The 27,242-nt window shown below is 33.7% G+C and overlaps 2 protein-coding genes across 3 annotated transcripts; both read right to left on the bottom strand.

Annotated features, from left to right (window-relative positions):
- Nucleotides 1-7,761: 7,761 nt before the first annotated feature.
- LOC107849697 lies at nucleotides 7,762-16,464 on the bottom strand. 2 transcript variants are annotated; one of them, XM_047400976.1, is made up of 3 exons: nucleotides 16,176-16,464; nucleotides 8,493-8,572; nucleotides 7,762-8,171 (listed from the first exon to the last, which is right to left on the bottom strand). In XM_047400976.1, exons 1-3 carry the CDS (start codon nucleotides 16,255-16,257, stop codon nucleotides 7,977-7,979), a joined length of 357 nt encoding a protein of 118 aa, XP_047256932.1. In that variant the 5' UTR covers nucleotides 16,258-16,464; the 3' UTR covers nucleotides 7,762-7,976. The 2 variants fall into 2 exon arrangements, with proteins under 2 accessions (XP_047256932.1, XP_047256933.1); XM_047400977.1 differs by having other exon boundaries at nucleotides 8,508-8,572; nucleotides 16,176-16,452.
- A 2,806-nt stretch (nucleotides 16,465-19,270) lies between these two features.
- On the bottom strand, nucleotides 19,271-25,279 carry LOC107851423 (PXMP2/4 family protein 4). Its single transcript, XM_016696425.2, has 4 exons — nucleotides 24,669-25,279; nucleotides 22,492-22,720; nucleotides 20,204-20,328; nucleotides 19,271-19,717 (listed from the first exon to the last, which is right to left on the bottom strand). Exons 1-4 carry the CDS (start codon nucleotides 25,002-25,004, stop codon nucleotides 19,634-19,636), a joined length of 774 nt encoding a protein of 257 aa, XP_016551911.2. The 5' UTR covers nucleotides 25,005-25,279; the 3' UTR covers nucleotides 19,271-19,633.
- Between the last annotated feature and the right edge of the window lie 1,963 nt (nucleotides 25,280-27,242).

Here is a 27,242-nt window from a genome sequence, read left to right as displayed (position 1 = left end):
AATGGTCTCACTTATAAGGAAGCTCAAAAACATCCTTGATCTTTTTCAAAAAGAAAACTATAATTTTTGGGTTTTTCTCAAAATTATTTCATTTACTGCCAATAACATTTTGAAAGCATTTTTAAACTTTTACCTCTTCCTAAATAATTAAAGAAAAACTTAGGGAAATCCAAGGCAATATTATCATTAAACTTTATGGAATTCTTTCCTCACAACTTCACATATCGCCCATTTAGATCAGAAAACACTCATAACACCAATAGAAACACAAACGGCCCTACACCCTTAAGAATGGCATCACCCAATCTATCATAGGGCAAGGCAAGCATTCATGTCTCTCTTACCATGGGTGCAACATTCCTCAACAATTTCAACCAAAGATCACCAGATATTCCACATTCAAGATCAATTGGACTCAAAGCTATGCTTTAAAAATGATCACATAATTCCCTAAGAAAGTTCATATTAACCTTTACAAGCATATAAGGCTTTTTTCTTTTATTGACATTTTAACAAACATGTGTTGTGCATGAAAAGTAAGATCTTGAATTGATAGAATAACAACACATGTGAACGAGCCCAATGCACCAATTTATAACCAAACACACCACTTGTAATCATACTAACCCAATTCAATCACCCACCATTTAATTAAGAAAACAAACCTCGAGTGGGTGTTTCATCAAACACATGGTGTGCACTAGTGTATGAAAATAAGAATTTTGCAAATAGAATTTGAGACAAGGCATACATTCAAAGTTCCTCATCCTAACAACCACATTCTACCAAATTAAACTCAAATGAATTAAATTCAAACAAAAAAGAAATCATGGAATGCGATCATCATTTGTATTTTAAATATCATACCTTGTAAGCTTACTTAAGAGAGAAAAGTGATGAAAAGAAAGTTCAATATACTTATCCGGAGTTTCATTCTAGAGGTACCCATTACAACTTGTGCTATCATCTAGAAACACCCAAAAACAAGCTAAAACCCGAGCCAAAAACATTAGAAAACATCAAGAAAAAATTCTTGGGTTGCCTCCCAAGAAGAGTCTTAGTTAAAGTCGTGGCATGACATCTTTTGACGGTCATTTATGTCTCCATTTAGAAGATTTGAATTGCGGTACAACTTTAAATCAATACATCTTTGAGGTACTTTGGGCAAGTGTGAGGACACAACGAAATATTTTCTATCTCGCTATTTTGAATACTTAAATATTTTACCCAACTTCACATCAAATTCCTAATCGCCTTATTAGGTATCAATGAGATATCAAGAATTCACTTGTTACACATCAAATTTTGCATTTTTTGGCCTTCAAGTGAGGGGCTTCATTTTTTCCTTTTGAAATGACAAACTCCAAAATATAGGGATTTTCCTCGTCATCTCTAAAATTTATCATTTGACAGGGTAGTTCAACTTTCATCACATCCACCAAGCATAATGTTGAAAAGTAGTTTGAGTGAGGTTTTCTTCTTAATTTTGAAGTCACATCCTACTTGACATTTTCAGAAATGGGCTAAAGCCTTCATAAAGGATTTGCTTAGTTTCTTCTTTTGACTCTAGTACCATTTTCTCAATTTTGGCATCTTCAACTATATTCGGTATGGTTGGTTGGAAAATCACCGAGGATTCTTTAGCATCGAGCTCATTTGGAAGAGTGGTCAAATCCATAGTATTTGAAAGATTTGCCTCCATACCCACTTCTTCTACACTTTTGATTTCCTTCTTAAATGCCTCAAATTGATACAACTAACAGACACCTTCCTCCAATGTAGTTTCCCGATCTAAAAGAGATTGAAGCATTGTTTCAACACTATTGTACCCAGTATGTTGTTCTTTCTTTGTCGAATCATGAGACCTATCAAACTCATAAGAAGAACTATAATTCTTGTTAGCATAACTAGCAGAAGGGACATTTGGGCAATCACTCCAATGTCCATCTCGAGCACCACAAAAAGAACAATCATACTCCCAATAGGAATGAGATGGTGCACACATCTCTTTTCGGGGAGTATATCTACAATCTCGCTTAAAGTGGGCTCCGTCATAATATGGACATGGATCATCAAAATAAGATTTCCAACTACCAAACTCACATTCATTTCAAGATGCAAACAAAAACAAAAATCTACCTAACACAAGAAACAAAAGAAAATCACAAATAAATATTTACAAATTTGAATCCAAACAAGTAAGCGAAAATTCCAAACAAACTCAATACGTCAAATTATTCCCTGGCAACGGCGCTATTTTTTATAATGCTCAATGGCTAATCTCTCTAAACCCTCTCCAGACTATATCTCCGACAACCTCGACCTGATCCTTATCTCCGAGTCCTCCGATGAAGGCTCTTTCTACTCTCTCCAGTCAACTGTCTTCAAAAAGGATCTGCCTCAAGCCCTATCTCCTCCTCCAAAAAACACTGACCCTCTCCACTGGACTCTCTTCCACCAGAGGACATGCATAAGTTTTGGACTTTCGCTCAAAGGGAGAAGTTTCTCACCTTCAAAAATCACTCTATTATACCTGGACAAATTATCAATCTCTCTCAGCTAAAGAAGTCCCACTGTAATGTAAGTGGTTTTTTCAAAGTTCAAGATCTGGATATGATTTTTTGTTTATGTGGTTTAGAAGTGTTTGAAGACCCGATTTGTATATTCTATACAAATCATTGTCTGTCCTAAGAAAGTGGCAAACTGGAGAACATTAGTACTGGGTACTCGCATAATTCTCAATGATTTTCTGTTTGAAAAAGTTTTTGATATTAAATTTTCTCTTGCCATTCCTTTATGAACGATACTTGGCCAGAAAATTTTAAAGTCAATTTTGAAGAAGCCAAGAAGGCTGTATCAGACCCCGATGTGAACAGTTCCTCTTTTGGTCCTATGTCCCTCATTTTAAGAACAGAATTTTAGTGCACATCATTGCAACCATGTTAATTCCTCGGAAAGGATCCCTTAGCAATGTAACATATAAGGATGTGTTTGTTATTTGTTGCTTGATTAAAAGGTACAAAATCAATTTGGGTACCTGGATTCGCGAATATATGTTAGAAAGTGTCGCCGACTCTCACACCTCATCCAGCTTATCCTATGGTCTTCTCATCACTAGAATTCTTTTTCCTTATGGAATCAATCTCTCTGCCTATCCAGTGGTAGAAGATTATACCACATATGATTTAAATACTTTCACAAGCATGGGATATGTTCTGCGTGAAAATGAATGGTGCAAAAAGGAGACTGCCTAAACCCGACTGCAAACACCCAAGGTAAGCAAATCTGTACTGACCCTGTGTTTTCTGCAGCTAAAGAGATTGAGGAACTTAAAAACAGGCTCACAACTATTGAGAAAGGCATAGTAAGTCTCCAGGAGTTGACTGCCAAGAAGATACAACTGATCAAAGAGACCAGTACAGATGTGGGTAAGGTGTGACTATCTCTCGATGGTTTCAAACAAGAAGGAGTAAAGTTCTTCAACAAGATGTTTGCACATGTTGAAACCATCAAATTCGAGACTTTCTCCTCCAATGATCTTGCGATATCTGTCTAGAACTCGTACTCCAGTTTCACCAAAAGTGTTGAAAAATCTTATGACCAGTTTTGCACCAATATGCACAATACTTTAACCTACTTCCTGGCCAAGCGATAAACTCATGGCTCTTATTTAAAAAGGGGATTGTCCCTTTCTATGTTTGGGGTTGTATGATGATATTTTAACACTTGTCCTGAAAATTTCTTTTTTATTTTATTTTACTCTTAACTTTGCATAATTATCTCGCATACATTGTGTGGTTTCTGTGCATATGTTATGTTGTTTTTATTTGCTCTACTTGTGTCTTTTTTATCATATCAAAATGGGGAGAGACATCACATCAGATGAGGTTGCAACTAAGGGAGAGCAAATCCACTGAAAGCATCAAGTCAGCAAGACAGAGGGAGCTAGTCGACTACTATAATAGGAAAGTCAAGTGATGTTTAATATTTTCCATTATCAAAAGGGGGGGAATTGTTAGCCTCCCATACTTATGTAATATGTTTTAATAATGACAAACTAATGATTGACAACTTGCAGGATATAAAAGATCTCTAATGATGGAAGAATATCTCGCTCAAAGTCAAGAAAATATCCATCCAAAGAGGACGACACTGAATATGGAACCACATCAATTAAAGATCTCACTGGACAAGGCAATCAAGGATGATTGAACATCTTTCATGACAAAGCTAAAGGAAAGGAGACCATGCCCTCTACAAGACATATTTGATATAGACATATATGGTTGTGACAAAGGAAGGTTGCACGAAGTATGGACATAGCTGATATGGACATACCATAGGATCCAAACTCCCTCAATCAAGGAATCAATTCAAATTCTTGAGTGAGAAGAAATCCCTTGGGTTTCCTTGTGAAGAAAAGAAGCAAAGATAGCTGGAGAATATAAAAACCAAGACAAAAGACAGAAGACGGTGAGCAATTTCACGAAGGATCTGAGTATGTCTCAATCTTAGTCTTGGTAAGAACTTTGTATTCTTTGTTTGCAATAGTCACAAAAGAAAGATCGAGTCAACTTAGTTATTATAATTGAAACTGTGTCACAAGATCTGAATATCAAAGTAAGCTTCAGAACTTGTTTCTACACATCTGTATTCCTACAGCACTTTGACGAATTGAAAGGAAACTCTTGAAAAACCCAGGAGGACAGAAAGTAGATACCACATTGATGTTTCGGGCCAGGATAAATTACTGTGTTATTGCTTTATTTGATTATTTACTTATTTGCATCATTAATTCTAAACTCTATTGTGTTTGAGTATATTTATCTGGGAAGTCGACTGTCGTACTTGACCCATCGGCTCAGTAAATTTTCCCCACCACCACCACCCTCCTTGATTTTCAGTATATTCAATGGCACTTGGAGCTTTAAACTCTCCAGCCACAAAAACCCCACCATCATTATTTCAATTCCAAATTACAAATACTCAAAATTACATTGAATCATGGACCAAAGGAGGCAAGAGATCAAACGAGCTAGTAGCATCATAGAGCAACATGAACCAATAATTAATGAAGAAGAATACTTAGCTTTCTGCCTTCTCGTGCTTGCACGTAGTGGTAATAATAATAATATTATGACATAATATTTTTACAGCTATAAAATATTCTTAATTAAGGTACCTCCGTACTTGTCTACTATAGATTTCCAACAAGACTTATTCAATTGAAAAAAATAACGAATAATTTATCTATTTTATTTTTGGTATTAAATATTTTTCATTACTCAATACATGTTCCAAAGCAATAAATTAATTATATTCAAAGAATGATATGGTAACTTAACTCTATTATTTATTATTATTTAACATGTGTGCCAAGTAAATAATAATGGACAGCTATTGTTGGGCGTAAGGAGTAATTGACAATGTCCTGTAAATTTAAACGTGTCTAGAGAGTTGTCTACTATGGTGAGATAAGCATAATACAGAAGCGCGTGACTTTATATTTATAGGTTTTTATTTAAAGTGGTCTCAAATAATAATAATAACAATAATAATAATAATAATAATAATAATAATAATAATAATAATAATAATAATAATACAAAAATTTATATATATATTAGGTTCCAAGTCAATTATTTACAAAAAAAATTTTGCTAATATATATACAAAATTTGAACAAAAGTTTATCGAATTCAAGTGAACAAACCTAAATTAGGTTCACCCCAGCATAAATACTTTCTCAAATTAAACAAACAAGTAAATGAAAATTAAATAACCCATTAGTTGTGTTTCAACTCCTAGTAAACGATATTGATCTACTGAGTTCCTAATCAAATTCAAGATTTAAAATTTATAAATTTTTATAAAAACCTCAAATGCTATTGAATTCACATGAACACACGATACTCTACCTCCGGCCCCAATTGAGTTGGCATCTCATATCGACAAATTGGACAATTGCCCCGTCTGGTAAGCCAACTCCACAAGCATCGAATATGAAAGTAATGTGAACAAGGCATGCAAATAACTTGTGTTCCCACTGCTAAATCCCCAAACAAATCCCACAGCAATTTTCTTCTTCACTATTCATCATCTTCTTCTTCAATGTCTTGATCAACGATAAACTAGCAGGACGATGTGGTTGGAACATCGTCTTGTCACAGACATAATCTTGGTACAAAAGAGCAGTAAGTGACACAAATATGCCCCTTGTTTGCTTCCTATTTACGATAACCAACCTCTTTTATTTGTTTCGAATCAAGAGTAGGCAAGTTGCTACTGACTTGAGCTTCAAAAAGATTAATTCTTCAAAATTTTCATTGGAAATGTCTACGTTTAGATGAAAGCAGACCTGTTTAAATTCTTCCTGTGAACACGCATGCTGTTGTTGGTGTTGTTGTCATCAGTTTCAATCCATCGGTGTTTGGTTTTGATGGAGAATTGAATCTCTAGTTGCATTGATGAATTGATGAATCAACAATATTATTAGTATCCATATATATTATTACTTTGTTGGAAATAGAGATTTGACAGACTAAAACACAATAATTGTGACCTACTTTGAAACAATAAAAGAGAGGATGTTATATAACAGTTTCTAAATTATTTCTGTTACGTTTTCCTATTTCAAGTAGGAAAAGAATTGCAAGAATCTTTGCCCAAAAAGGAAATACCTAATTTCCAAAAACATAAATATGATTATTAATTATTATGATTTACAGTACATATTTCATAGGGTCCAAATGTATTAAATTTTATTCAAAAACTTGAAGCTTCTATGTTCATATTTCCAATCAAAGTTTAAAATTTTGAAACTCAAAATACTAATTGTGATACATAAAATAGGACAGAGAGAACAAAGGGAGTTGTGTCGTTTATCAAAAACCGTGAAGTAAACAATTAAACTGTTCATATCTACCAAAAGTTTTTGACTACCAATAAGACATTTATTTTTTGATTGATAGGTAAACAATATAACCATTGAATTGTTTAATCAAACATTGTGTTTCAAATTAATTTGCAATTTATGCTTCTATTTTTTCTTTTTTCCTCTCTTCTAAACTATATTGACGTGAGGAAAAGTTTCCCGAATGATAAGCACCCTTCACCTCCAACTCTAAGATTGTGGGTCCGAATCAGCATGGGAGCTCCTAGGAAGGGGCAACAAAAAAAAAAATTATAAAAAAAGGAAAATAGATCTACCAAGTCCAAAGCACTAAGCTCTTGTCATGTGCCAAGTCGATAGACAGGTCGAATCATATTGGGTCTGCAAGAGGCTGTTTTCACGGCTTGAACCTATGACTCTCTGATCACACGACAACAAACCTTACCGTTGCCTAGGCTAACAGTTACTGATCAAGAAAATCTAACAAGGAGACACCACCTTCAAACACTTCTAGACATAATCAGCGGCCTATCAAGACTGCTACTATCACTATAATTACAACACCATACCCATTGTGATTTCACAAGAGAATTCTAGAGAGGATATTATGTACCCATACCATACCCCTACCTTGGAAAATTAAGAGGCTTTCGATATACCCTCGTCTCAACTGTGCCTTATGCCAGTAAAGATGGGGGGAGATTCATAACTAAACTTTCATTTCCATAGTTTATATGTAAGTGATGGTAAAATAATTCAATAGTTTATACTGTAATAGGCAGCTCTTCGATCACATATACTTGCACGATTAAATAGATGCACGGAGTGGCTTCCTCGTGTTATGGCAACACCTAGCGAAGAATTATCGGTGAATGTAATTCAACTACATAAATAACTGAGTACTTGTGCAAGCATCGCCTAGAGGCGTACTATAAGTTACATGCCATGGTAATACAGAGTATTTCGACAAAATTTATACAGGAAAAACAACAAAATTAGTCGAGACATAGTTTTTGTGAAGTTGCTACATAAGAAAAACTACATTTGCGCGACCTTAGCACCACGAAGTGGACTAAAGATGAGCTTATGGGAGCCCATCATTGGAGCTAATAGGAGGAGGTGAAGGCTTGGGAATATAAGGCATAAGAGGAGTACCGTGCTCAATAGGTCCTGCTCTTACGGAAGCTTTCGAGCTAGGAACTGGATCTATGGGTCGATAATCTTCCAGACCGAAATTGCTTGAATCGCCCTCATTGGTGCTTGGACCGTAGCCATTGCCCTGAGGATGAGAAACAGTGGAGAAAAGATGTTTTTAGAAATAGTGAGCGTAACGATTTTATTTACACTATTAGGTAATATGAAAGGTTACTACCGATACAAATGGAATTAGTAACCTGAACATATGGGCAAGTAACCTAACTCCTATAGTAAGGTTAAACAGCGCTAATAATGCGAATCTTTGTATCACGCAAATCCTTGTAGTAATATCACAAACATGACTCGAATAGTTATGGACTAAACACCATTTCTGCAGCTGCTTTATCTACCTTATCTATTCAAGGTTGTACTGAAACAACTGATCCACAAGAAGTAAAATTACCTGCAGTAAAATTACCTGCAGCTTTCTATTCCTTATGGGCATCATTATCATATCATTGCATTGCCATTTGAAATGCATTCCTGCGGTTCATTTATGAGAAGGCTAAGTCAATAACCTTGAATAAAATAAAACTATCTGATGAATTCTCTAACAGCATCAGAGTGCACATTAACAAACTGAAACGAATTTACCACAAAACAAGAAGCTGAGCACAAAAGGGACTGATATTGGCTTCGTTAATAATCCTTGGGTGACGTTTGAGAACCATCCAGGAAACAATAAGATGCATCATTGTATACAAGCATGAAAATACAAAACGAATAAAATAGGCAGGCTTCTCTTCTAACTGTTAGTCTACGACTACTGTTGATATCAAAATCTGATCCTCGTTCAACTGAATCTTTTGAGTATTAAAAACCTCATATAACAACTTTAAATAAATTAGATGAACTCGTTATCTTTTTCCCTGTAAATCATATATTCATCTAGGAAGATCCATCGTACCTTGTTGTACAATTTAACGAATATATACTCATATTAGAAAACCAACCGACTGAAAAGAAGTCAGTTAGTGCCTATGGGTCCTCGTCAAGTCATTATTGTTGAGGATATAGAGATTAGTTAGTTAGGGAAAATTAGTCCTTTCATATAGTTAGTTAGTTAAAGAGTGAAATTAGTTGGTTACAGTACTGTATAGATAGCACATATTCTGTGCTCTTGCATTAATATCAATAATAATTTTTCAGTCTCTCTTTCTCCCTTATCAATGTTCATCTCCTTCCATCTTCTCACTCTTTCTGTCTTCTGATAAATCAACATGGTATCAAAGCCTTAGAGCACAAATTCGTAGCTCATTCACTGATTTTAGATAATCTGTCTACTCTCTGTAACTCTATAACTCTGTTTTTTTTTTCTTTTCATTCTCCATTTTCTTTCTGATTCTACCTTCTCGATTCCTGCAAATCTTCCGCTATATTAATTGAAATCCAATCTTATACCTCATATGTTCGAGAATTCTTGAAAACAAAAATGGTGAACACTCAAACTAACGGAGTCTCAAATACAGAACAAGTTTCACAGATCCACCACTTGATGAAACCTTGGGTCAAAGTGTGACAATCAAAGCTACTCATCCTCTGTATGTTTCACCTGGTGACACCAGTGGTATCTCTCTAATCTCTTCTCTGTTAACTGATACTGAAAACTACTCCTTGTAGAATAGATCTATGAGAATTGCTCTTCTTGGTAGAAATAAATGGGGAATAGTTGATGGTTTTTGGAAGAAAGAAAAATTTCACAAGAAATATTGGTATCAATGGGAACGTTATAATGCTATTGTATTGTCATGGCTTATGAATTCTATTACACATAGTTTGGTTAGTGGAATTGCATATGCTACAAGTGCTTATGATGTATGGATTGATCTTAAGGGAGAGGTTTGATAAAATAGATGGCTCTAGATCATTCAACATACATAGGGAAATTGCAACTACTAATCAAGGAACTTCTTCCATTTCTGCTTACTACTCTAGATTAAAGGAATTGTGGGATGAATATGAGATATTAGTGCCCTTACCTGGTTGTAATTGTGAAAAATCCAAAGATTTCTTGGTTCATCTTCAAAGGCATAAATTATATCAATTTTTTATGGGCTTAAATGACTCTTACACATAAGCAAGAAGCAAAATCTTACTCATGATTCCCTTGCCTAGTGTTAACCAAGCACACTCTATGCTTATGAGTGATGAAAGCCAAAAGGTTATGTTTGTTGTTATATCAAACAGTGTTCTAGGAGCACCACCAGTATCTTTTGGAAGGAATTATGAAACTACTGCTTTATATGGTGCAAGATCTACTAATGGAAGTGGTGCTAACAACTTCAATAAATTCAAGAAAATTGGAAATTTGTACTGTGAATTATGTAAGATGAGGAATCATACCAAAGAAAACTGTTACAAGATTATAGGATATCCCTCAGATAAGTTCAAAAAGAGAGGGGGAGTTCCTACTACTAGTGCTCACAATGTTGTGTTTGATCCACAAAATGGTAGTTCTACTGGTGCTCACATTGCTATGGTTAGATCACAAAGTGCTAGATCACAGGAAGTGTCTCACTCACCACTTCAAATTGCTTCTACTCAAACATCAGGACCAGGTAATCAAATGGCTTCATCTTGCATGTTCATAAAAGAGCAGTATGATTAGATTCTTCAGATGTTAAATGATGCTCAAACCACCTCTGTAGCTAACTCAACAGGTATTGATACTGCTCTCATAACTGTTAACTCCAAGCATGATTGGATAATTGATACAAGTGCTACTGATCATATGGTAGCAGATCTTAACTTACTTGCAATTTCTGTAACCTCGAATAACTCTCAAAAGGTGTTTTTACCAACTGGAGAATCAGCATTTGTCACTCACATTGGTTCAAGTATTCTAACAAATGGACAAGAAATTAACAATGTTTTGCATATACCAAAATTTAAATTTAATCTTCTATCAGTTTCACAGGTAACCAGGTAACCAGAGCTTTACAATGTCTTATCGTCTTTTATCCTGACTTTTGTTTGTTTCAGGATCTTTACACTGGAAAGGTGAAAGCGATTGGTAGACGCAAATATGATTTATATTTGCTACCCTCAGTATATTCAACAGCTAAACAAAATGAAGGCTTGTGCTCACTGGTTTAACATAACCCCACTATAGCTAGTTCTGCTGATATAGGCCTATGGCATAATAGACTTGGTCATCCTTCTTCAAAAGTTATGAATAAGATACCATCAGTTTCTCTAGATAATTGTACTTCTGTTGTAAAAAAGTATGTTGTGTGTCCTTGTGCAAAATTAGTACGGTTCCCTTTTACTACTAGTAATATCAAAAGTACGACATGCTTTGATTTGATCCATCTTAATGTATAGGGACCCTACAAAGTTTCTTCTTCTGATGTCAATAAATATTTCCTAACAGTGGTTGATGAATTTACAAGAATGACATGGTTGTTTCTCTTAAAACTCAAGTCTGATGTCTATGTAGTATTAAAGCAATTCCTGACTTACGTTAGTACACAGTTTAATAAAACAGTAAAATATGTTAGATCAGATAATGGAGCTAAATTTGTCAACTCAGTCTGTGACTAAATATTCAAGTCACTTGGCATCTTGCATCAAACCTCATGTTCTTACACATCTTAGCAAAATGGTGTAGCTGAGAGAAAACATAAGCATATCCTTGAGGTGTGTAGAGCTATCAGATTTCAGGGTCACATACCTATTAAATTTTGGGGTCATTGTGTCTTAGCTGCTACCTATCTTATAAATAGAATGCCTACTGTTGTTCTTAATAATAGATCACCTTATGAGATGTTATATGGGAGTAAGCCTTCATTAGACCACTTAAGAGTACTAGGATGCCTTTGTTTTGCTAAGTCAATGCATGAATCTGATAAGCCCAAGTCAAGAGCTATAATTGTTGTACACATGGGATACTCTTACTCACAAAAGGGATATATTTTGTTTGACTTTACTAATAATGTGTTCTTTATCAACAGAGATGTTGAATTCAGAGAAAATATATTTCCTTTCAAAACTCTCAAGAAGGATTCACCAGTTCCCTTTCTTGATGTATTCAGTTATCCCTTGATGATAGCATCTAAGGATACACAAATTATAATGCAGAATCCCAATAAAGGACAGACACAACCTTCCACAGTTTCTAGTCAATTTCCTTTAACTCCACAAGATAATGTAGCTGTTCATCCTCAACAAGTAATTGAAACCTCAGCAGCACATGAAAGAAGATCATCTAGAACTAGGACTGCACCTATTTGGTTAAAGGAGTTTGTGACAACAAAGAAGTATAGTTCTGTTGTTCCTTACAGTATCTCAAACTACATTCAATATATTATTTTTCTCATAACTATCAGGCCTTTATTGCAACCAATTCAACTGAAGTGGAGCCCTCTTCCTATGATGAAGCAATCAAAGAACCTAGGTGGGTAAATACAATGAAGGATGAAATAGCTGCCTTGGAAAGTAGTTTCTTTACCTAAAGGAAAAAGGAGCTATAGGCTATAAGTGGGGCTTTTGGATCAAATATAAAGACACGGGTGAAGTGGAAAGATTCAAGGCTCGATTAGTAGCAAAGGGATTCAACCAAAAAGAGGGGGATTGATTATCAAGAGACATTTTCCCCTGTTGTTAAAATGGTAACAGTCAGGGCAGTTCTCACAATAGCTTCTATCAAACATTGGCACATCCATCAAATGGATTTGCATAATGCATTTCTTCAACGTGAGCTAAATGATGAGATTTATATAGAGGTGCCATAAAGATTCGAAAGCCAAAAGGAGATCAGACCAGTATGTAGGCTTCTCAAATCCTTGAATGGCCTAAAACAGGCTCCAAGGCAATGGAACATAAAGCTGTTAGAAAGTAATCCTTAAGTTTGGGTTCAAACAGAGTGAGTATGATCACTCTCTATTTTTGAAAAGAATTGAAAGTGACCTAACAACTATATTGGTGTATGTTGATGATCTTCTAATCACTGGTAGCAACTTGAAATTAATTCAAGACACAAAAGATGCATTAAGTCAAGCCTTCAAAATGAAAGACCTAGGTGAACTAAGGTATTTTTTGTCATTGAGTTTGCTAGATCAAATTCAGGAATATTGATGCATCAAAGAAAGTATATATTAGAGCTAATTTCTGAAATTGGATTGAGTGCTGCAAAACCTGTATCTACACCCTTGGAGACAAACATCAGATTCACTACTAAGGAAATGGATGATCATGTAAATGGTTCAAACAAAAACATCACTGATCCTGAAACAGATGTAGCAAAATATTAAAGGATTGTTGGAAAACTTCTTTATCTAACAATAATAAGACTTGACATATCTTACAGTGTTCAGACACTTAGTCAATTCCTACATAAGCCCAAGAAGTCTCACTTTGAAGCAGCCATGAGAATAATAAGATATGTCAATAAGCAACCAGGGCAAGGAGTTTTACTTTCAAGCAGTAGCACGGAGCAGGTCTCAGCTTATTGTGATGCTGATCGGGAAGCTTTCCCAAACTCTAGAAAGTCTGTGACAGGTTTCTTAGTTAAACTTGGAGACTCATTGATCTCTTGGAAGTCAAAAAAACAAAATACTGTATCTTGAAGTTCAGTTGAAGATGAATATAGAAGTTTTGTCCTCAATTACAGCTGAATTAGTCTGGATTCTGGGATTGCTTAAGGAAATAGGACTTCAACTCGTCTTACCAGTTCAAGTCAACATTGATAGCAAAGCAGCTATGCAAATAGCGGCAAATCCAGTCTTTTACGAAAGAACCAAACACATTGAAATAGATTATCATTTTGTAAGGAAAAAATTCAGAATGGCATGATCAAAACTGTGTATGTATCTACAAAAGCTCAGCAGGCTGATCTACTAACTAAGGCCCTAAATAAAGCTCAACATCGGTTTCTTTGTTCTAAGCTAGGAATGCTTAATATATTTGCACCACCTAGCTTGAAGGGGAGTGTTGAGGATATAGAGATTAGTTAGTTAGGGCAAATTAGTCCTTTCATATAGTTAGTTAGTTAGCTAAAGAGTGAAATTAGTTGGATACAGATGTATATATAGCACACATTCTGTGCTCTTGCATTAATATCAATAATAATTTTTCAGTCTCTCTTTCTCCCTTATCAATGTTCATCTCCTTCCATCTTCTCACTCTTTCTCTCTTCTGATAAATCAACAATTATAACCTCAACTGACGTTTCCATCCATAAAGGATTATAAACTCTACCAACATTTCGAACTATAAACGCCCTCCTCCTATGATAGGAGATATACTAAATATATTTGAAACAAATTCAAATTTTCGTAACATATTGAGATAAACCACTCATATACCCTTCTTTACCTCGTCATACTGTAAAATTTTGGCACACAATCTAGGAAATGTTAGGGTTTTTTCCCTGATTTTCTTACTATATTTAAGTTTTATTTTTTCTTAGAAAGAAAATTAAAAGTTTCTATAATTACTTTTAATTTTCCTAAAAGAAAAAAATATAATTCTTTTCCATATTTGGCTAACCTCTTTCTTGGAGGAAAGGTTTTGGACATCTATGTCTTTTAAGATTTTCGTTTAGGGGAAGATTTTCTCTCTTATTAGTTTTATGTTTTTTAAATATTAGGTTTTATATGTAGGCCAATTGGCCAAATCATATAATAATATTATGTTTTTATTATTGTTTTCTTTGTCGTCTGAATTATCACCACGATAGTTTACAACTAATAGCTTCCACATGCCGCCCTCTCGATTTCAAACCCAACAGGAAAGAGATGCAATATATACAAAAGTTACCTACCGCAAGAAGAACCAGTTTACAAAAGTCACTTCTTGCCTTATGTTTCCCAATAAGGTCGTATAGCAAATCCTGAGACTTTAAATGTCACGAGAGGGCCAAATGTCATTTTGTGAAGTTCTATACAGAGGAGGAGGATTGAGATGAGAAGTATCTGCAGGTGCAGAATTATTTTTTCATCATGCAGGTAGGAATTAAGGATATCAGTCGATCATTGAATTAGATCCTTACCTAAATGTGTTCATTTTTATGTGTATATATCAATATGTATCACAAGACTTGTGATAAAAAGTAGAGAAGAATTAAAAAAGCCATTTATGCTCAAATTCATTCGTAAGCAAACAGCGTGAATGGGAAAGATGACGATTTTTGAACCGCTAAGAAATAGGAGTAAAGTAAATAATTGGGGTATGAAATAGCCTTTTTCCGGTGAGCTACCAAGAAGGTTAGTTTGCACACGGGACAAGTAGTGATGACAAGTTGAACAAACATAAGCTATTTAAGGGATTGTTGCACAAGTGCTACAAACTAAAAAGGAGGGAAATTTTGATTGTTTTCCAAAGGTAGGAAAAATGAAGAGGCAGGTCAAAATCTTAAGTGTGATAATATTTCGTTTGAGCAAAAATCCTTTAGTAAAACTCTAACAAGTCAATCAATCAACTACATGCCTCAATTTCAAACTAGTTAGAGTCAATTATATGGAACATCTATACTTACTCCTCTATTCTTTCAAATACTTATTCATTTCTCTGTTAGGGTTGTCTAAGCAACAATCTATTAAACTGACCTTTCCATGTAAAATAAGCTAGCATTTTCATGTTCCATCATTACCAATTACTCAACATAAAAAGAACTCAACAAACTTAAGTAAAATTTTCTAAAGCTAACAACAACAACTACTAGTGTATTACAAATAGGGTTTGATGAGGGTAGAGTATACGCAGACCTTACCCCTACCTAGTAGAAATAGAGAGACCATTTCCGAAAGACCATCGGCTCAAGTAACACATAACAAGGCAATACCATCGGCTCAAGTAACACATAACAAGGCAATTTGAAAAAGATAGTACATAGGTACAACAATGTATAGCAAATAAGACATAACAAATATAATAAAGAAAGTGTAAAGGACTTTTCTAAATCTAGTAACTCAAAAAGGAAAATACTACAGCAAGTTCACTTAGCATTAGCACAAGCAAGAACTAGTTTACACATCAAGATTGTGAATTCCTTTCAATAAACTTTGATATAGTTTCACATCATACAATAAGAAACTGAGCTCAAATATGAAAAAGTTGATGTATAATAGAACAATATGCTTTTTACCTCCAGTGTTGAAGCAAATAAAGGACAAAAAAACTGCAGTCCCCATAATCAAGAACAGAAAAGAGAACCCAAAAGTCTTCATAATGCAAGAACAAATACAACTAACAAGAAAAAAGATTTATATATTTTGAAAATTTTCTTGACACCCTTTTCAAGAAAGAGAAGTTGTTGAATAAAACTCAAACCATTTGAAACGTTGAGTACAAAGAGTAGGTTTTCTTCATTGATGAGTAGAGTAAGAAAAGGAGATCATTATAGCCCATGTAGGAGTACATATGTACACACTCGTGTTTCAATTTGTTTGTACTCAGTTACTAGATTTTTATTTGTCCACCTTATTAAAAATAATTTAAAAACTTGATGAATAATTTATCTATTTGTGTTATTTTAACCTTAATATTAAATAATATTTATTATCCAATTATTTTTAAAGTATTAAATTAATTTTATTCAAAGACGATATAATAAAATTATCTTAGTAGTTATTATTTTTTAAGATATATCAAGTTAATAATGAATAATATTATGGAGAGAGTACTTGTTTCCTTTACTATTATTAATACCCTTCATTCCTAAATAAAATATTCCTTTTAACTTGGTCACGCCATACTTGGTCACACTCTTTTATAAACTATTCTTTCTTAACTTACCCTTAATTGAATGTTATCTATTTCCAAGTTTAAACTGATTACTTAATATATTTAAACTAAATTACGTATTAGAAAGATTATAATTAAAATATTATTGAAAGCTTAAAGGTACACTTATTTAGGAACAAAATCACAATCTAAAAGGAGCATCTACACAAAAAAATGGAGTGAGTATTAAATAATTTATGTAGTAGTCAATTTTAAAACTCCAAACCATAATTAATATGGTTAGTTATGTAATATCTACTTCTGATTAAAAAATTTTTAAATGAATCCATCATGTCAATAAGGGTTAAATAATACGAAATGAAAGAGAGTATATTATATATTTTTAATTTAATAATATAAGATTTAAAAGTTTGTTTTAACTTTGTTAAGCATATATCAAATTAATCCCTCCATATCATTTTAGTTGATAATCTTTCTAAAAATATTTATTTCAATTTAGTTGTTCATCAAAAGAATTTTATTATGTTGTTTTAATAATATCTTTAATATTAAATGATTAACAAAGTGTATATAATTAAATTTATATTTTTATAGCATAATTATTAAGATTAGTTAATAAAATAAATTTTTAATAAATATTATTTTAGGAGATATGTCATGTTAACAAGAATAAAGCATTTTAAAACTGAGGGAGCAAAATAGAGTGGCCCTATTGTACAGAGAAGTCCTGTTAGAATAAAGAAATGATTATGTGAGGATGAGTCACGGAGAAAATGACACACTAAAGTGCAATGTGTAAAGGGAGAGTAAATGGGAAGAGTTATTGCACCTTTGTTGTTGCTAGTATTTTTTGTCTTTGTTGGAGTTAAGAGGAATGAATGAATGAAGTGAACTGAATGCTTAACATGGGGGGAGACGAGCCTTTGCTGTCTGTCTTGAACATTGGTCTCCTTTTTTAAATCACCCTAAAAGAGACCTTTCTTTGGCTTCTTGCAACATTTGAGATATAAAGAGAATAAAACATAATTTAATATTTCTTGACGGTTTAGTAATTCTTCACATGTATTGGTGATTGAAATTAATGGTTTGTTATGTTACTCACCTTCACCGTTTGATATTAATCGATCCACGTAAACTTATCACATCATTTAAAATAATTATAATTGAAGATACTTTCTCCATTTCAAAATAAATAAATTGTTGAGCTATTTTTTAATGTCCAAAATAAATAAATTATTCATTCTTCAACAGATATGCTGGAAATTTCTTTCAATTTTACCTTTCATTTAATGAGGTTCTTAAGTACTTCACGTTTTTTAGGAGGGTAATTTAAGAACAATTAAAAAGGTAATAGTAGAAAGTAACCTACAATTTATGTCCTAAAAAAATTTTCTTAAGGGTGTATCATATCCAATAATTCAATTATTTTAGAATGGAGAGAATATATTTAATTAAACTAATTTTATTGATGGTGCTTTGCAATTCGGAGTTTGATATCCACTGGTACTTCTCTATATTGTTAATACTAAGGTTGTAAAAGTAACAAAACTTTTTTGATTTACTTAAATGGACAACTAAAGTGGAAAAAATAGTTCTAATATAGGAGGCAAATAAAGTGGAAAAAATAGTTCTAATATAGGAGGCAAATAAAGTAAAACAGAAGGGGTATGATCTAAGTTTAATGCTCGACAAGAGGGAGTTGCTTGAATGATAAGCACCCTCACTTCTAATCCTGAAGTTGTGAATTCAAGTTATCAAGAGACAAAAGGTGAGAGCACCTGAGAGGGATAAAAATGTTCAGTGTTCATTGCTCATTTAGAGTCTTTTAATCTAATCAAAAAATGCAAAAATAAATTATACATATTTAAGTGATTATAAATCAAATGATTAATTTGATTTAGCATAAAATGAAAAGTTTATAGTTTAAATCTTATTACTAAATATTAAAAAAGTGTCATTCTTTGTTAAACCGACTAAAATGAAAAGAGTGATACATAAATTGAAACGAAAAAAAAAAAAATATTTATATAATACTAAATGAGAGAAGTTCAAATGAAATCAAGCTCAGACAGTGACAATTTATGTATCTGACTAAGTTCTGAGATTGTGCAGAGTTGCTGTTAAAAAACTAAAACCTGAGATTGTGCAGAGTTGCTGTTAAAAACCTAAAACTTAATGTAGAGAATGACAAGGGGAAAAGGATGTCTACTTTGATATGTTGTACTCAAGTCGAAGGTCCTCGGATACAATCTCTCTACCTCCCGGGTAAAATTTGTGTACACTCTACCCTCCTTAGACCCCACGTGTAAAATTTCACTGGGTATGTTATTGATGATGAGGAGGGGTAAAAGGGGATGATGAGCTGTAGATTAGAAGTAACCTCCAAGTGGCAAGGTGAGGTATAGCTTTAGCTGAATTCATGGTAAAAATAGTCTATTGCTAGTCATATGGCCACAGCCTTCTCCTGACTGAAATTAGATAAAAATAGACTACAGGAAAATGAAAACTATCCATAAATACATGCCAACTGAATAGAAGAAACATGTGTTTCTCTATAGCATTACAAAAGTTGATAAGCCATGCAGAATAACATTACTATGCAATGCAAACAGCACGAAAAGTAAAACATTGTAATGGTACTAGATGTGGCATGTTCTCAATGCCTTTCATTCATCGATACAGTGCGAATTTAAAATGAAGAAAATAAATGGAAGAATGAATCAAATTGTGACCCTTGAGTCAAGGGCCTTGACCAATTCTATACCATCTTGTGATCATTGTTGATCTCCACAATATGTGCAGGGCTGATCAGCAACAATTTTATCTCAATTCTATCCTCCAGAGCTTTTGAGGTACAAACTAAACAGCAATAGCTTTCTTTGAGCTGGCCACATACGTCAAATATATCGTCCAGGCATATGCAAATGCACTATTGGCCAATGGCTGCCAAGAGCATCAGCGAAAACGTTAACCTTACGAGTGTTTAAAAGACCAGGTTCATAATAATTGAAGTTAAATTAAGCAATTCAAAAAAGATTTGAGTTTGATGAAAACTAGAGCAGTAGATGCTTCCCTTAAGGGATTGTAGTCAGACCTGTTGGACCTTCTGACTCAGCCCAATATGCAGCCTATGATAGGCCCAATATGCAGTCCAACAAAGATAGAGTCTATGTCTTTGTTGGGCTGCATATTGGGCTGAGTCAGAAGGTCCAAAAAGACCCCAGAATTTCTGGATCATCTTATTACTCTATGTAGCTCGAACACTTCAAAACTGTCACCGAGTTGCATGTTGGATCCTCAAAAAGGTAGTGCATTTTAGGAGGATACGATAGGAGTGCAGCAGCAACTTTGGAGAGTCCAACCAACATATCTCATGAAACATAATGAACTAGCTCTCCTTGCAAAAAAAAAAAAGACTGTAAACAGTACCTGCAAATGGACAGGGATTACTTTATATGTCAAGAAATCACACACGGGCCAGTACATTAGGCCATTCATCATTGTTGGGAGCAGGTCACGCTTCAACCTTGCAATGATTTCCTCCCCATTCTCACCTGAAAGTGACAATAAGAAAGACTTGAAGGATTAAATCATGTTACACCAATGAGACAGTAAATCAAAAGGCAAAGGCAATTATCAGACCTAACAAAGCTGACAAATAATCCTAGACCATACAATCAGATTTCTTATAGAAAATTTCTAACTCTACGAAGCTTAAAAGAAAGCTTCCTAGATAAGTCGTGGAAATCTTCAATTGTGTAGACAATTATACTGGCAATACTGGCAGAGATTCACAAGAGGAAAAGCCTAGAAGAAACAAAACCGTTAATGTAATATTCAGAATCTCAGCCTCTGAATGGGGTAAATATTCACCGATATCATTCAACCAGACCCGCCAACTTAAACATCTTAATACAAAAATATTTCACGTAATTGAGAAGATCGTTTCAAGTATTCTATAGGCATCAACTCATAAAACCTGTTTCCTGAGGTCAGGTAGAAAGACACACCAACAATAGCAGAAAAGAAATCACAACTAGAATCTAACATCCCCACTGTGGCAATCAAGTTTAGGCCATAATAATTGATCTTCTTAAGTTACTCAAGAGACCAAATCTGATGATTGAAAACCTGTGTCGACTCATATTGAATGGACAGTAACTGAATATTCAGCCAATACTTTTATTAGTAACTCAATGGCATTATGGCAAGTAATGCATATTCTCCAGAAAAGGTCCTTTGATTTTCCATTTTATTTTCCAAAGAAGGACGTTTAGAGTGATTGGATAGCTTCTATGCATTGGATAGCTTCCACGAATCAAAATTAAGACTCACTCCAGTCCCCTAGCCCCAACACTTTGCAACTCCCTTCCTTCCATAGAGCTCTTGCAGTCATGCTTCAACTTCCTACCCACCCACTCCCGTCTCTAGGTCCCCTCAATCTTCTCCAGATCCCATCCCCACCTTGCGGGCACTTGAGCATTTTACCAGTACCTGCATCGTGCATACATGTATATAGCAAGGTAGATTATAAAATTAGAGTCCTTCAAATGGTTGTCGACATCAACATCAGATATCAAGTGAGCCTACATTTTCTGTCACAAGAGCTACTATATATATCATAGCGCATGAAGTGAGAGGAATTAAATGTCATTCCAGATTGCTTGAACCAAAGACAGAGATTAACCAAAAAACGAGTAAAAAGGTTTGTGTCGTGCACAAATTGTAGTTCAGCGAAATCGGGGTAGTAGGGGAAGCATCCATGCAAAGACAAGTATGAGGCATTTTTGCACACGAACTATGATATTGTGTATATGGTTGACTAAGATTAAACAAAAGGAAACATTAGTTTACTGATCAAATAAAAATACGAAACATTAGTTCCTTTCCATGACGTTTCCATATATCAAATCCTTTCCATGAGATTTCCATATATCAATAAGTCTTATTTCCACTTTCACAACTATTCATTTTATTGTTTGGTTTTTCCAAAGCCTCTTATCAAAGAAAATATGCTAAAGCTCTCAGCATTCAATAAATTTTTAGTTTGATTTATGGTTGAATAATACCACCAAATAAACAATGTCTTTTTTATCAGGTTTTAAAATAAATAATGGAATGTGGGTCAGAATAGCTGGCTTGGATACTATGTTACCATCTCAGGAAAAAAATAGCTGGCTTGGATAGTACCAAATAACTAATGTGCAATCATTTGGCAGGAAAAAAGAACTATCATTTTACTATTAACGATGTATTTTAGGCATTAGATATTCCGCCTCTATGATGTTCCCTTATGTTGTTTGTATTTTGCTATACTTTGTCATGTTCTTTTCATCTTCAAAATAAACAAAACAAACATATTGCTTTACACCATAATGCAGAAAGAAGTGAAGTTAAATCCCCAACAGAGTGGCGTAGTGTGTATCAGTCATCTCTAATGTCCCAGTAGTGCGCTTTTTGGACTGGGAACTGCTTTTCTGAACAATTTTCCACATGTTTTCGTGACAATCAGTACATCGCAGTCCCCTCTTTCATACTTTTCAATCAACATTTCTCTTCTGGGATACATAGTCATACTCGGGATGTAAAGTTATGTGCCTTTGTCATTTGTGAGTTGTGACACACAGCATAATTAAGATAATGAATTAGCAACTTCAGTACCAGAAAGCAAGAACTAGGCAGAAAGCAAATGAAAGAGAGAAGAGCCTAATGTGTACCTTGCAGAGCAGCATTGAACGAGAAGAAAATAGAATTAATTACAGGCCCAAAAACAAGCTGTCCCATTGCCAGCTTCTTCAACGTACTAATGATATCTCGCTTTGGCAATACCGTTCCCACAAAGTTAAACCAAAAATGTTGTGCTGTTCCTAAAATTAGTAGTCCAAAGCCAGCCATTCGCAGAGTCCTAATTATATCTAAAGAATCTGACAGTGACATTGTAATCATCTGGAAAATGCAAACCACATATAATCAATTTCATTGCATCAAAAAATTACAATTTGCCAGTTGTTACCAAATCAAAGAAAAAATCACCAGTATATGTTCAGTTAGGTAAGGCAGGCAGAAAATGCTTCTAGGAAACTTTTTTCTTGACGAGTTATTTTCCAATTTGGTTTTTTTTGAACTGTTGAAAATATTTCTTCCAGAAATAGAAGTTGCATATAAAAAATATACCCATCTCATTCTTCTTCTAATAACGGAGAAATCCATCTAGAGCCAACCCTTTGGGCCAACTACAGCCTTCTAAACTCGGGTATGATGGACCCACCCCTCTACCGTTATCCACTTAAATCGTGGACTTAGTCCGGTTGATGTAGGGCGAACTAAAGAACTAAAGATACTAATCCCTCAACCTATGCCAATTGAGCTATTTTTTGTTTTTTTTGATAACCATAGTTCCGGACCAGCTTGCGCGCACCTCAACTAATTCCTCGGGAGACCTGCCACCTCCCACCAGCAACAAGTACCAGGTAACTCTGTCCACCAAGGCTAGAACAGATGGAAAGAAATCACCTAGTGTTTATCTCTATTGGGAATCGACCCTGAAACTCCATGGTACTAAACCCAACTTCATTGAACCACTAGGCCAAGCACTTGGATGCTAATGCCAATTGAGCTATTTCCTGGTGGCAAAAGATTATACTCATTTCTTCATGTATCTCATTTGCTTCAACCAATACTTAGGGTCATTTTGTCGCTAGTAATGAAGTAACTCATTCATGTATTAATTTTTGTGTAAGTTATACAACATGTGATAGCTAGTTAGGAACTAAGTTATTTGAAATTAATACGATGATTGTTTTGCAATTTAAAAACCCGCATAACTAATACATGTATAAGTTATGAGGGAATTGGTGTATTATCTTACACGAGGTAGAAAATGGAATAGATAATGCCCATGTAACTATTACCTGCAAAATTCTAACCGGATACCAAACGACCCCTTATACATTTACTCAACATCATGTCTTTCACTTTGAACCATAATCATATTTTACCAAGCTTAGATATCCAACAAACAAAAAAGGAACATAAAATTACATCGTAAAAATAGATATCCACTTTTACTTGTCTAATTTGGAATATCAATAGATAATTTATCACTAGTAATTCCTAATATACCATTCTTATTAACTATAGTCATTTTCAAATGAATTTCTCAAATTATTGAATTTATTGTATTCAAAGAGTGATATAATAAAATTGTCATTTGATTTATTGCTCATTAAGCGTTGTGTCAAGTTAATACTGGATAAGTAAAAATGAAGCATACATCAATCATCATAATATAAAACATACTCCCTCCATTCCTATTTACCTATCACCTTTTTTAAGTTGCACACCCCTTAACAAAAACATTAATTAGAAGGTAATTTGACAAAACCGTCCTTATTTATTACTCATCTATATTTAATACTCCCTCCGTCTCATTTTAGTGGTCATCTTGCTAAAAATAAATATCTCATATTAGTTGATCACTTACTAAATCAGAATGGAATTAATTAATTTTCTCCATTTTACCCCTACAATTAATAATATACATTAAATTTGAACAATAACAATTCCAATGTCCATTCCTATGCCCAATGAATATCATTAATATGGGTAAAAGGTAAAATAGTAAAACTCATCGTTCAATTTATGATTTCTTAATCATCGTATAAAATGGAATGTACCCAACTAAAATGGAATGGAGGGAGTACTTCTTGCACTATATTTATATAGCTACATATTTATGACTAAGGTTAAAGATGGAAACAAACAACTAATTATGCCTTGATTTTTCTAAAATGACAAATACTAAAATAATATCTATTTTTAGCAAGGACGACAAGTATTTAGAAACGGATTGAGTACTTAATAAGAGGATTAGACAAGGAAATGGGAAATATACCTGGGAGGTAACATCAGAAGCAGCATAAATAATAGCAGAAGAAATACTTTTAGTGATAATTGGACGAGACTCTAAAGCACCTAAATACCATCCCAATAACCCCACTTGGCTTTTCGATGATGACGAAGACGAAGATGAATACGATTTTCGAAACAGAAACAAAAATGAGAAACAAGGAGGGGTATTTGTAACACTTCTTGAATTGAAATTGTTACTAACACAATATTTGGATTCTGTCCATATCCTAGAAATTGAAGAATTCTTGCTAGTGAAATAACGTTTGGAATGTTGAATTGTTGTGTGCTTAGCTAAGTTTGTTAGGAAACTTAGTCCCATTTTCCTTTTTTGGGTTTCTTTGGAATGAATTAAGATTTTCTGACGAGGGATTTGTGTGATTTTGGGGGGGTTTTGGTGAGGTTTTAGGGCTTTTGATTTCTTGATGAGGGGGTTTGCCCCAAAAGAATTAAGGAAACTAGAAACTACACATAGGTTCACTTCTAATACTAGTTCATTGGGACAATAGGCCGAAAAATACTTCTAATTTGATTAAATTTACCGTCATATTGAACTTTGCGGTCCTGTCACCCCTAAATTATTTTAAAGTAAAATTAATTTTTTGATGCTATCTTTAATTTCGGAGTGGACGATATAATACATGCATTAATATCATATTTACTCATGTATTTTTATTTTAAATTAATTTTTATTTACTTTGTTCTTCATTTTTATTTTTTTCATCATTACAATCATATTAAAGATTCAACTAATAGCTTAAAATGTAAAAATAAGTCAAATTTCTAAAAATGTCTTGAACATTCTTAATTTTTTTATGCTTGATTCTTAATTCTTGAAATTTAGGCAAGATTTTGGGTGACTTTAGCAACGGAAAAAGAGAGAAGATTGAGGATTTGTATGGGGAAGAAATTAAATGAAGGAATGTGAAGAAATGGACAAAGAGATGGTGATGGCTGCGCGGCGGCAATGATGGATTGATGGTGGAGAGAATTTGAATATGGTGATTGGAAGAAGAAAGAAAGTAACAATAAAAAAATATAATAATAATAATTTAAATAATTAGGTTGAGGATTTATATGAGGAGGAAAATGGAGAAAGATGAAAAAATGGATAAATAATGGAGATGATGGTGGCTACGCAGCAGTAATAGTGGAATGGTGGTGGAAAAAATTTAACTATGATGATGGAAATAAGAAAAAAATAAAAAATAAAAAAAATATAATAATAATAATTTAAATAATACAGATTGATAATCTATATGGGAAAGAAGGGGGGAGATGAAGAAATGGACAATTGGTGGACATGATGGTTGTTGTGCGACGGCGTTGGTTGGATGGTGGTGGAGAATATGGTGGTGGATAAGAAAGAAATTAATAATAAAAAATATAATAATAAGTTAAATAATATATATTTATATTAAAAAGAAATGTAAAAAATAATTTTTTTAATATTTTCGAATGAAAGAGAGTGAGATACACTTCTTTTGCCACATAAGTCTTTAAGGGTGTAATAATTTCACTTTAAAATAATTCAGAGGGTAATAGGATCCCCTGCAAAGTTCAATATGCGCAACTGCAAATTTAGGTAAAATATAGTATTTTTCAAACTATTATCCCCTATTGATTTTTGTAATAATACTCACGAAAATACCTGAACTTTGATCGAATTTTCAGTTGAGCATACTGGACTTTGCGGGGGTCCTATTACCCCCTAGACTTTTTTAAAGTGGAATTAATTCCCTCCCAAAATGCTATACCTAGTTTGAAAGTAGAAAATGTAATACACACGTCAATCTCATATTGACATGTGTATTTTTTATTTAAAATTAATTTTTATTTAATTTCTTCTCCATTCTTATTCTTCTCCATTCTTCATTCTTATTTTCTTCTCCATTATGAATTGAAAATTTAATGGACATTTAATTTCTTCTCCATTTTTATTCTTCAAAATTCACAATAAAATAGTAACATTTTGATCGCATATGTGTCATCTGTCCATCTCCATCAATAACTCAAACAAGAACGAGATCAAAATTTTCAACAACAAGAAAATAGAGACAGTGTAGAAGACAAACATGAGGGGTCTAACAACACCATTACAACCAAAACATTGGCATCCAACATCCCAAAATAACCAAAAACTCAGAAAGTTTCAATCTTCACACTCTCCAAGTTTAATTTAATGAAAAAAATAGCAAGAATTTTTTAAGAAAAGTGAGACCCATATCTTGTTTTGCTTCAGAGAATCCAAATCACCCAATCTTAAAAGAATCAAAGTCATCATTAGTAGTGGTTGGGTCAGCCAATATAGATACAAGGAATTCAACTTTCTAGAATATCTTTCTTCCTATTGTCAACTACAAGAAACTTCAAAATGCATCATTTTAAAAAAAGAATAAAAAATTCATAATTTGAGAAAATTATCTTCACTGATTTCTTGAGAATTCAAAATTTTAATTACTATCAAGATTGTGCCGACAAATTCCCTTTTGGCGCCAATAGTAGGTTGGTTGATGATGTCAATGATAGGTTAATTTTGTTATTTTGATAGAATTGAAGA

Source organism: Capsicum annuum, chromosome 12 (assembly GCF_002878395.1).
Source record: "Capsicum annuum cultivar UCD-10X-F1 chromosome 12, UCD10Xv1.1, whole genome shotgun sequence".
NCBI classification, from domain to species: domain Eukaryota; kingdom Viridiplantae; phylum Streptophyta; class Magnoliopsida; order Solanales; family Solanaceae; genus Capsicum; species Capsicum annuum.
Note: the sequence above shows the minus strand (reverse complement) of the source record. Positions and strands in the feature narration are given on the sequence as shown.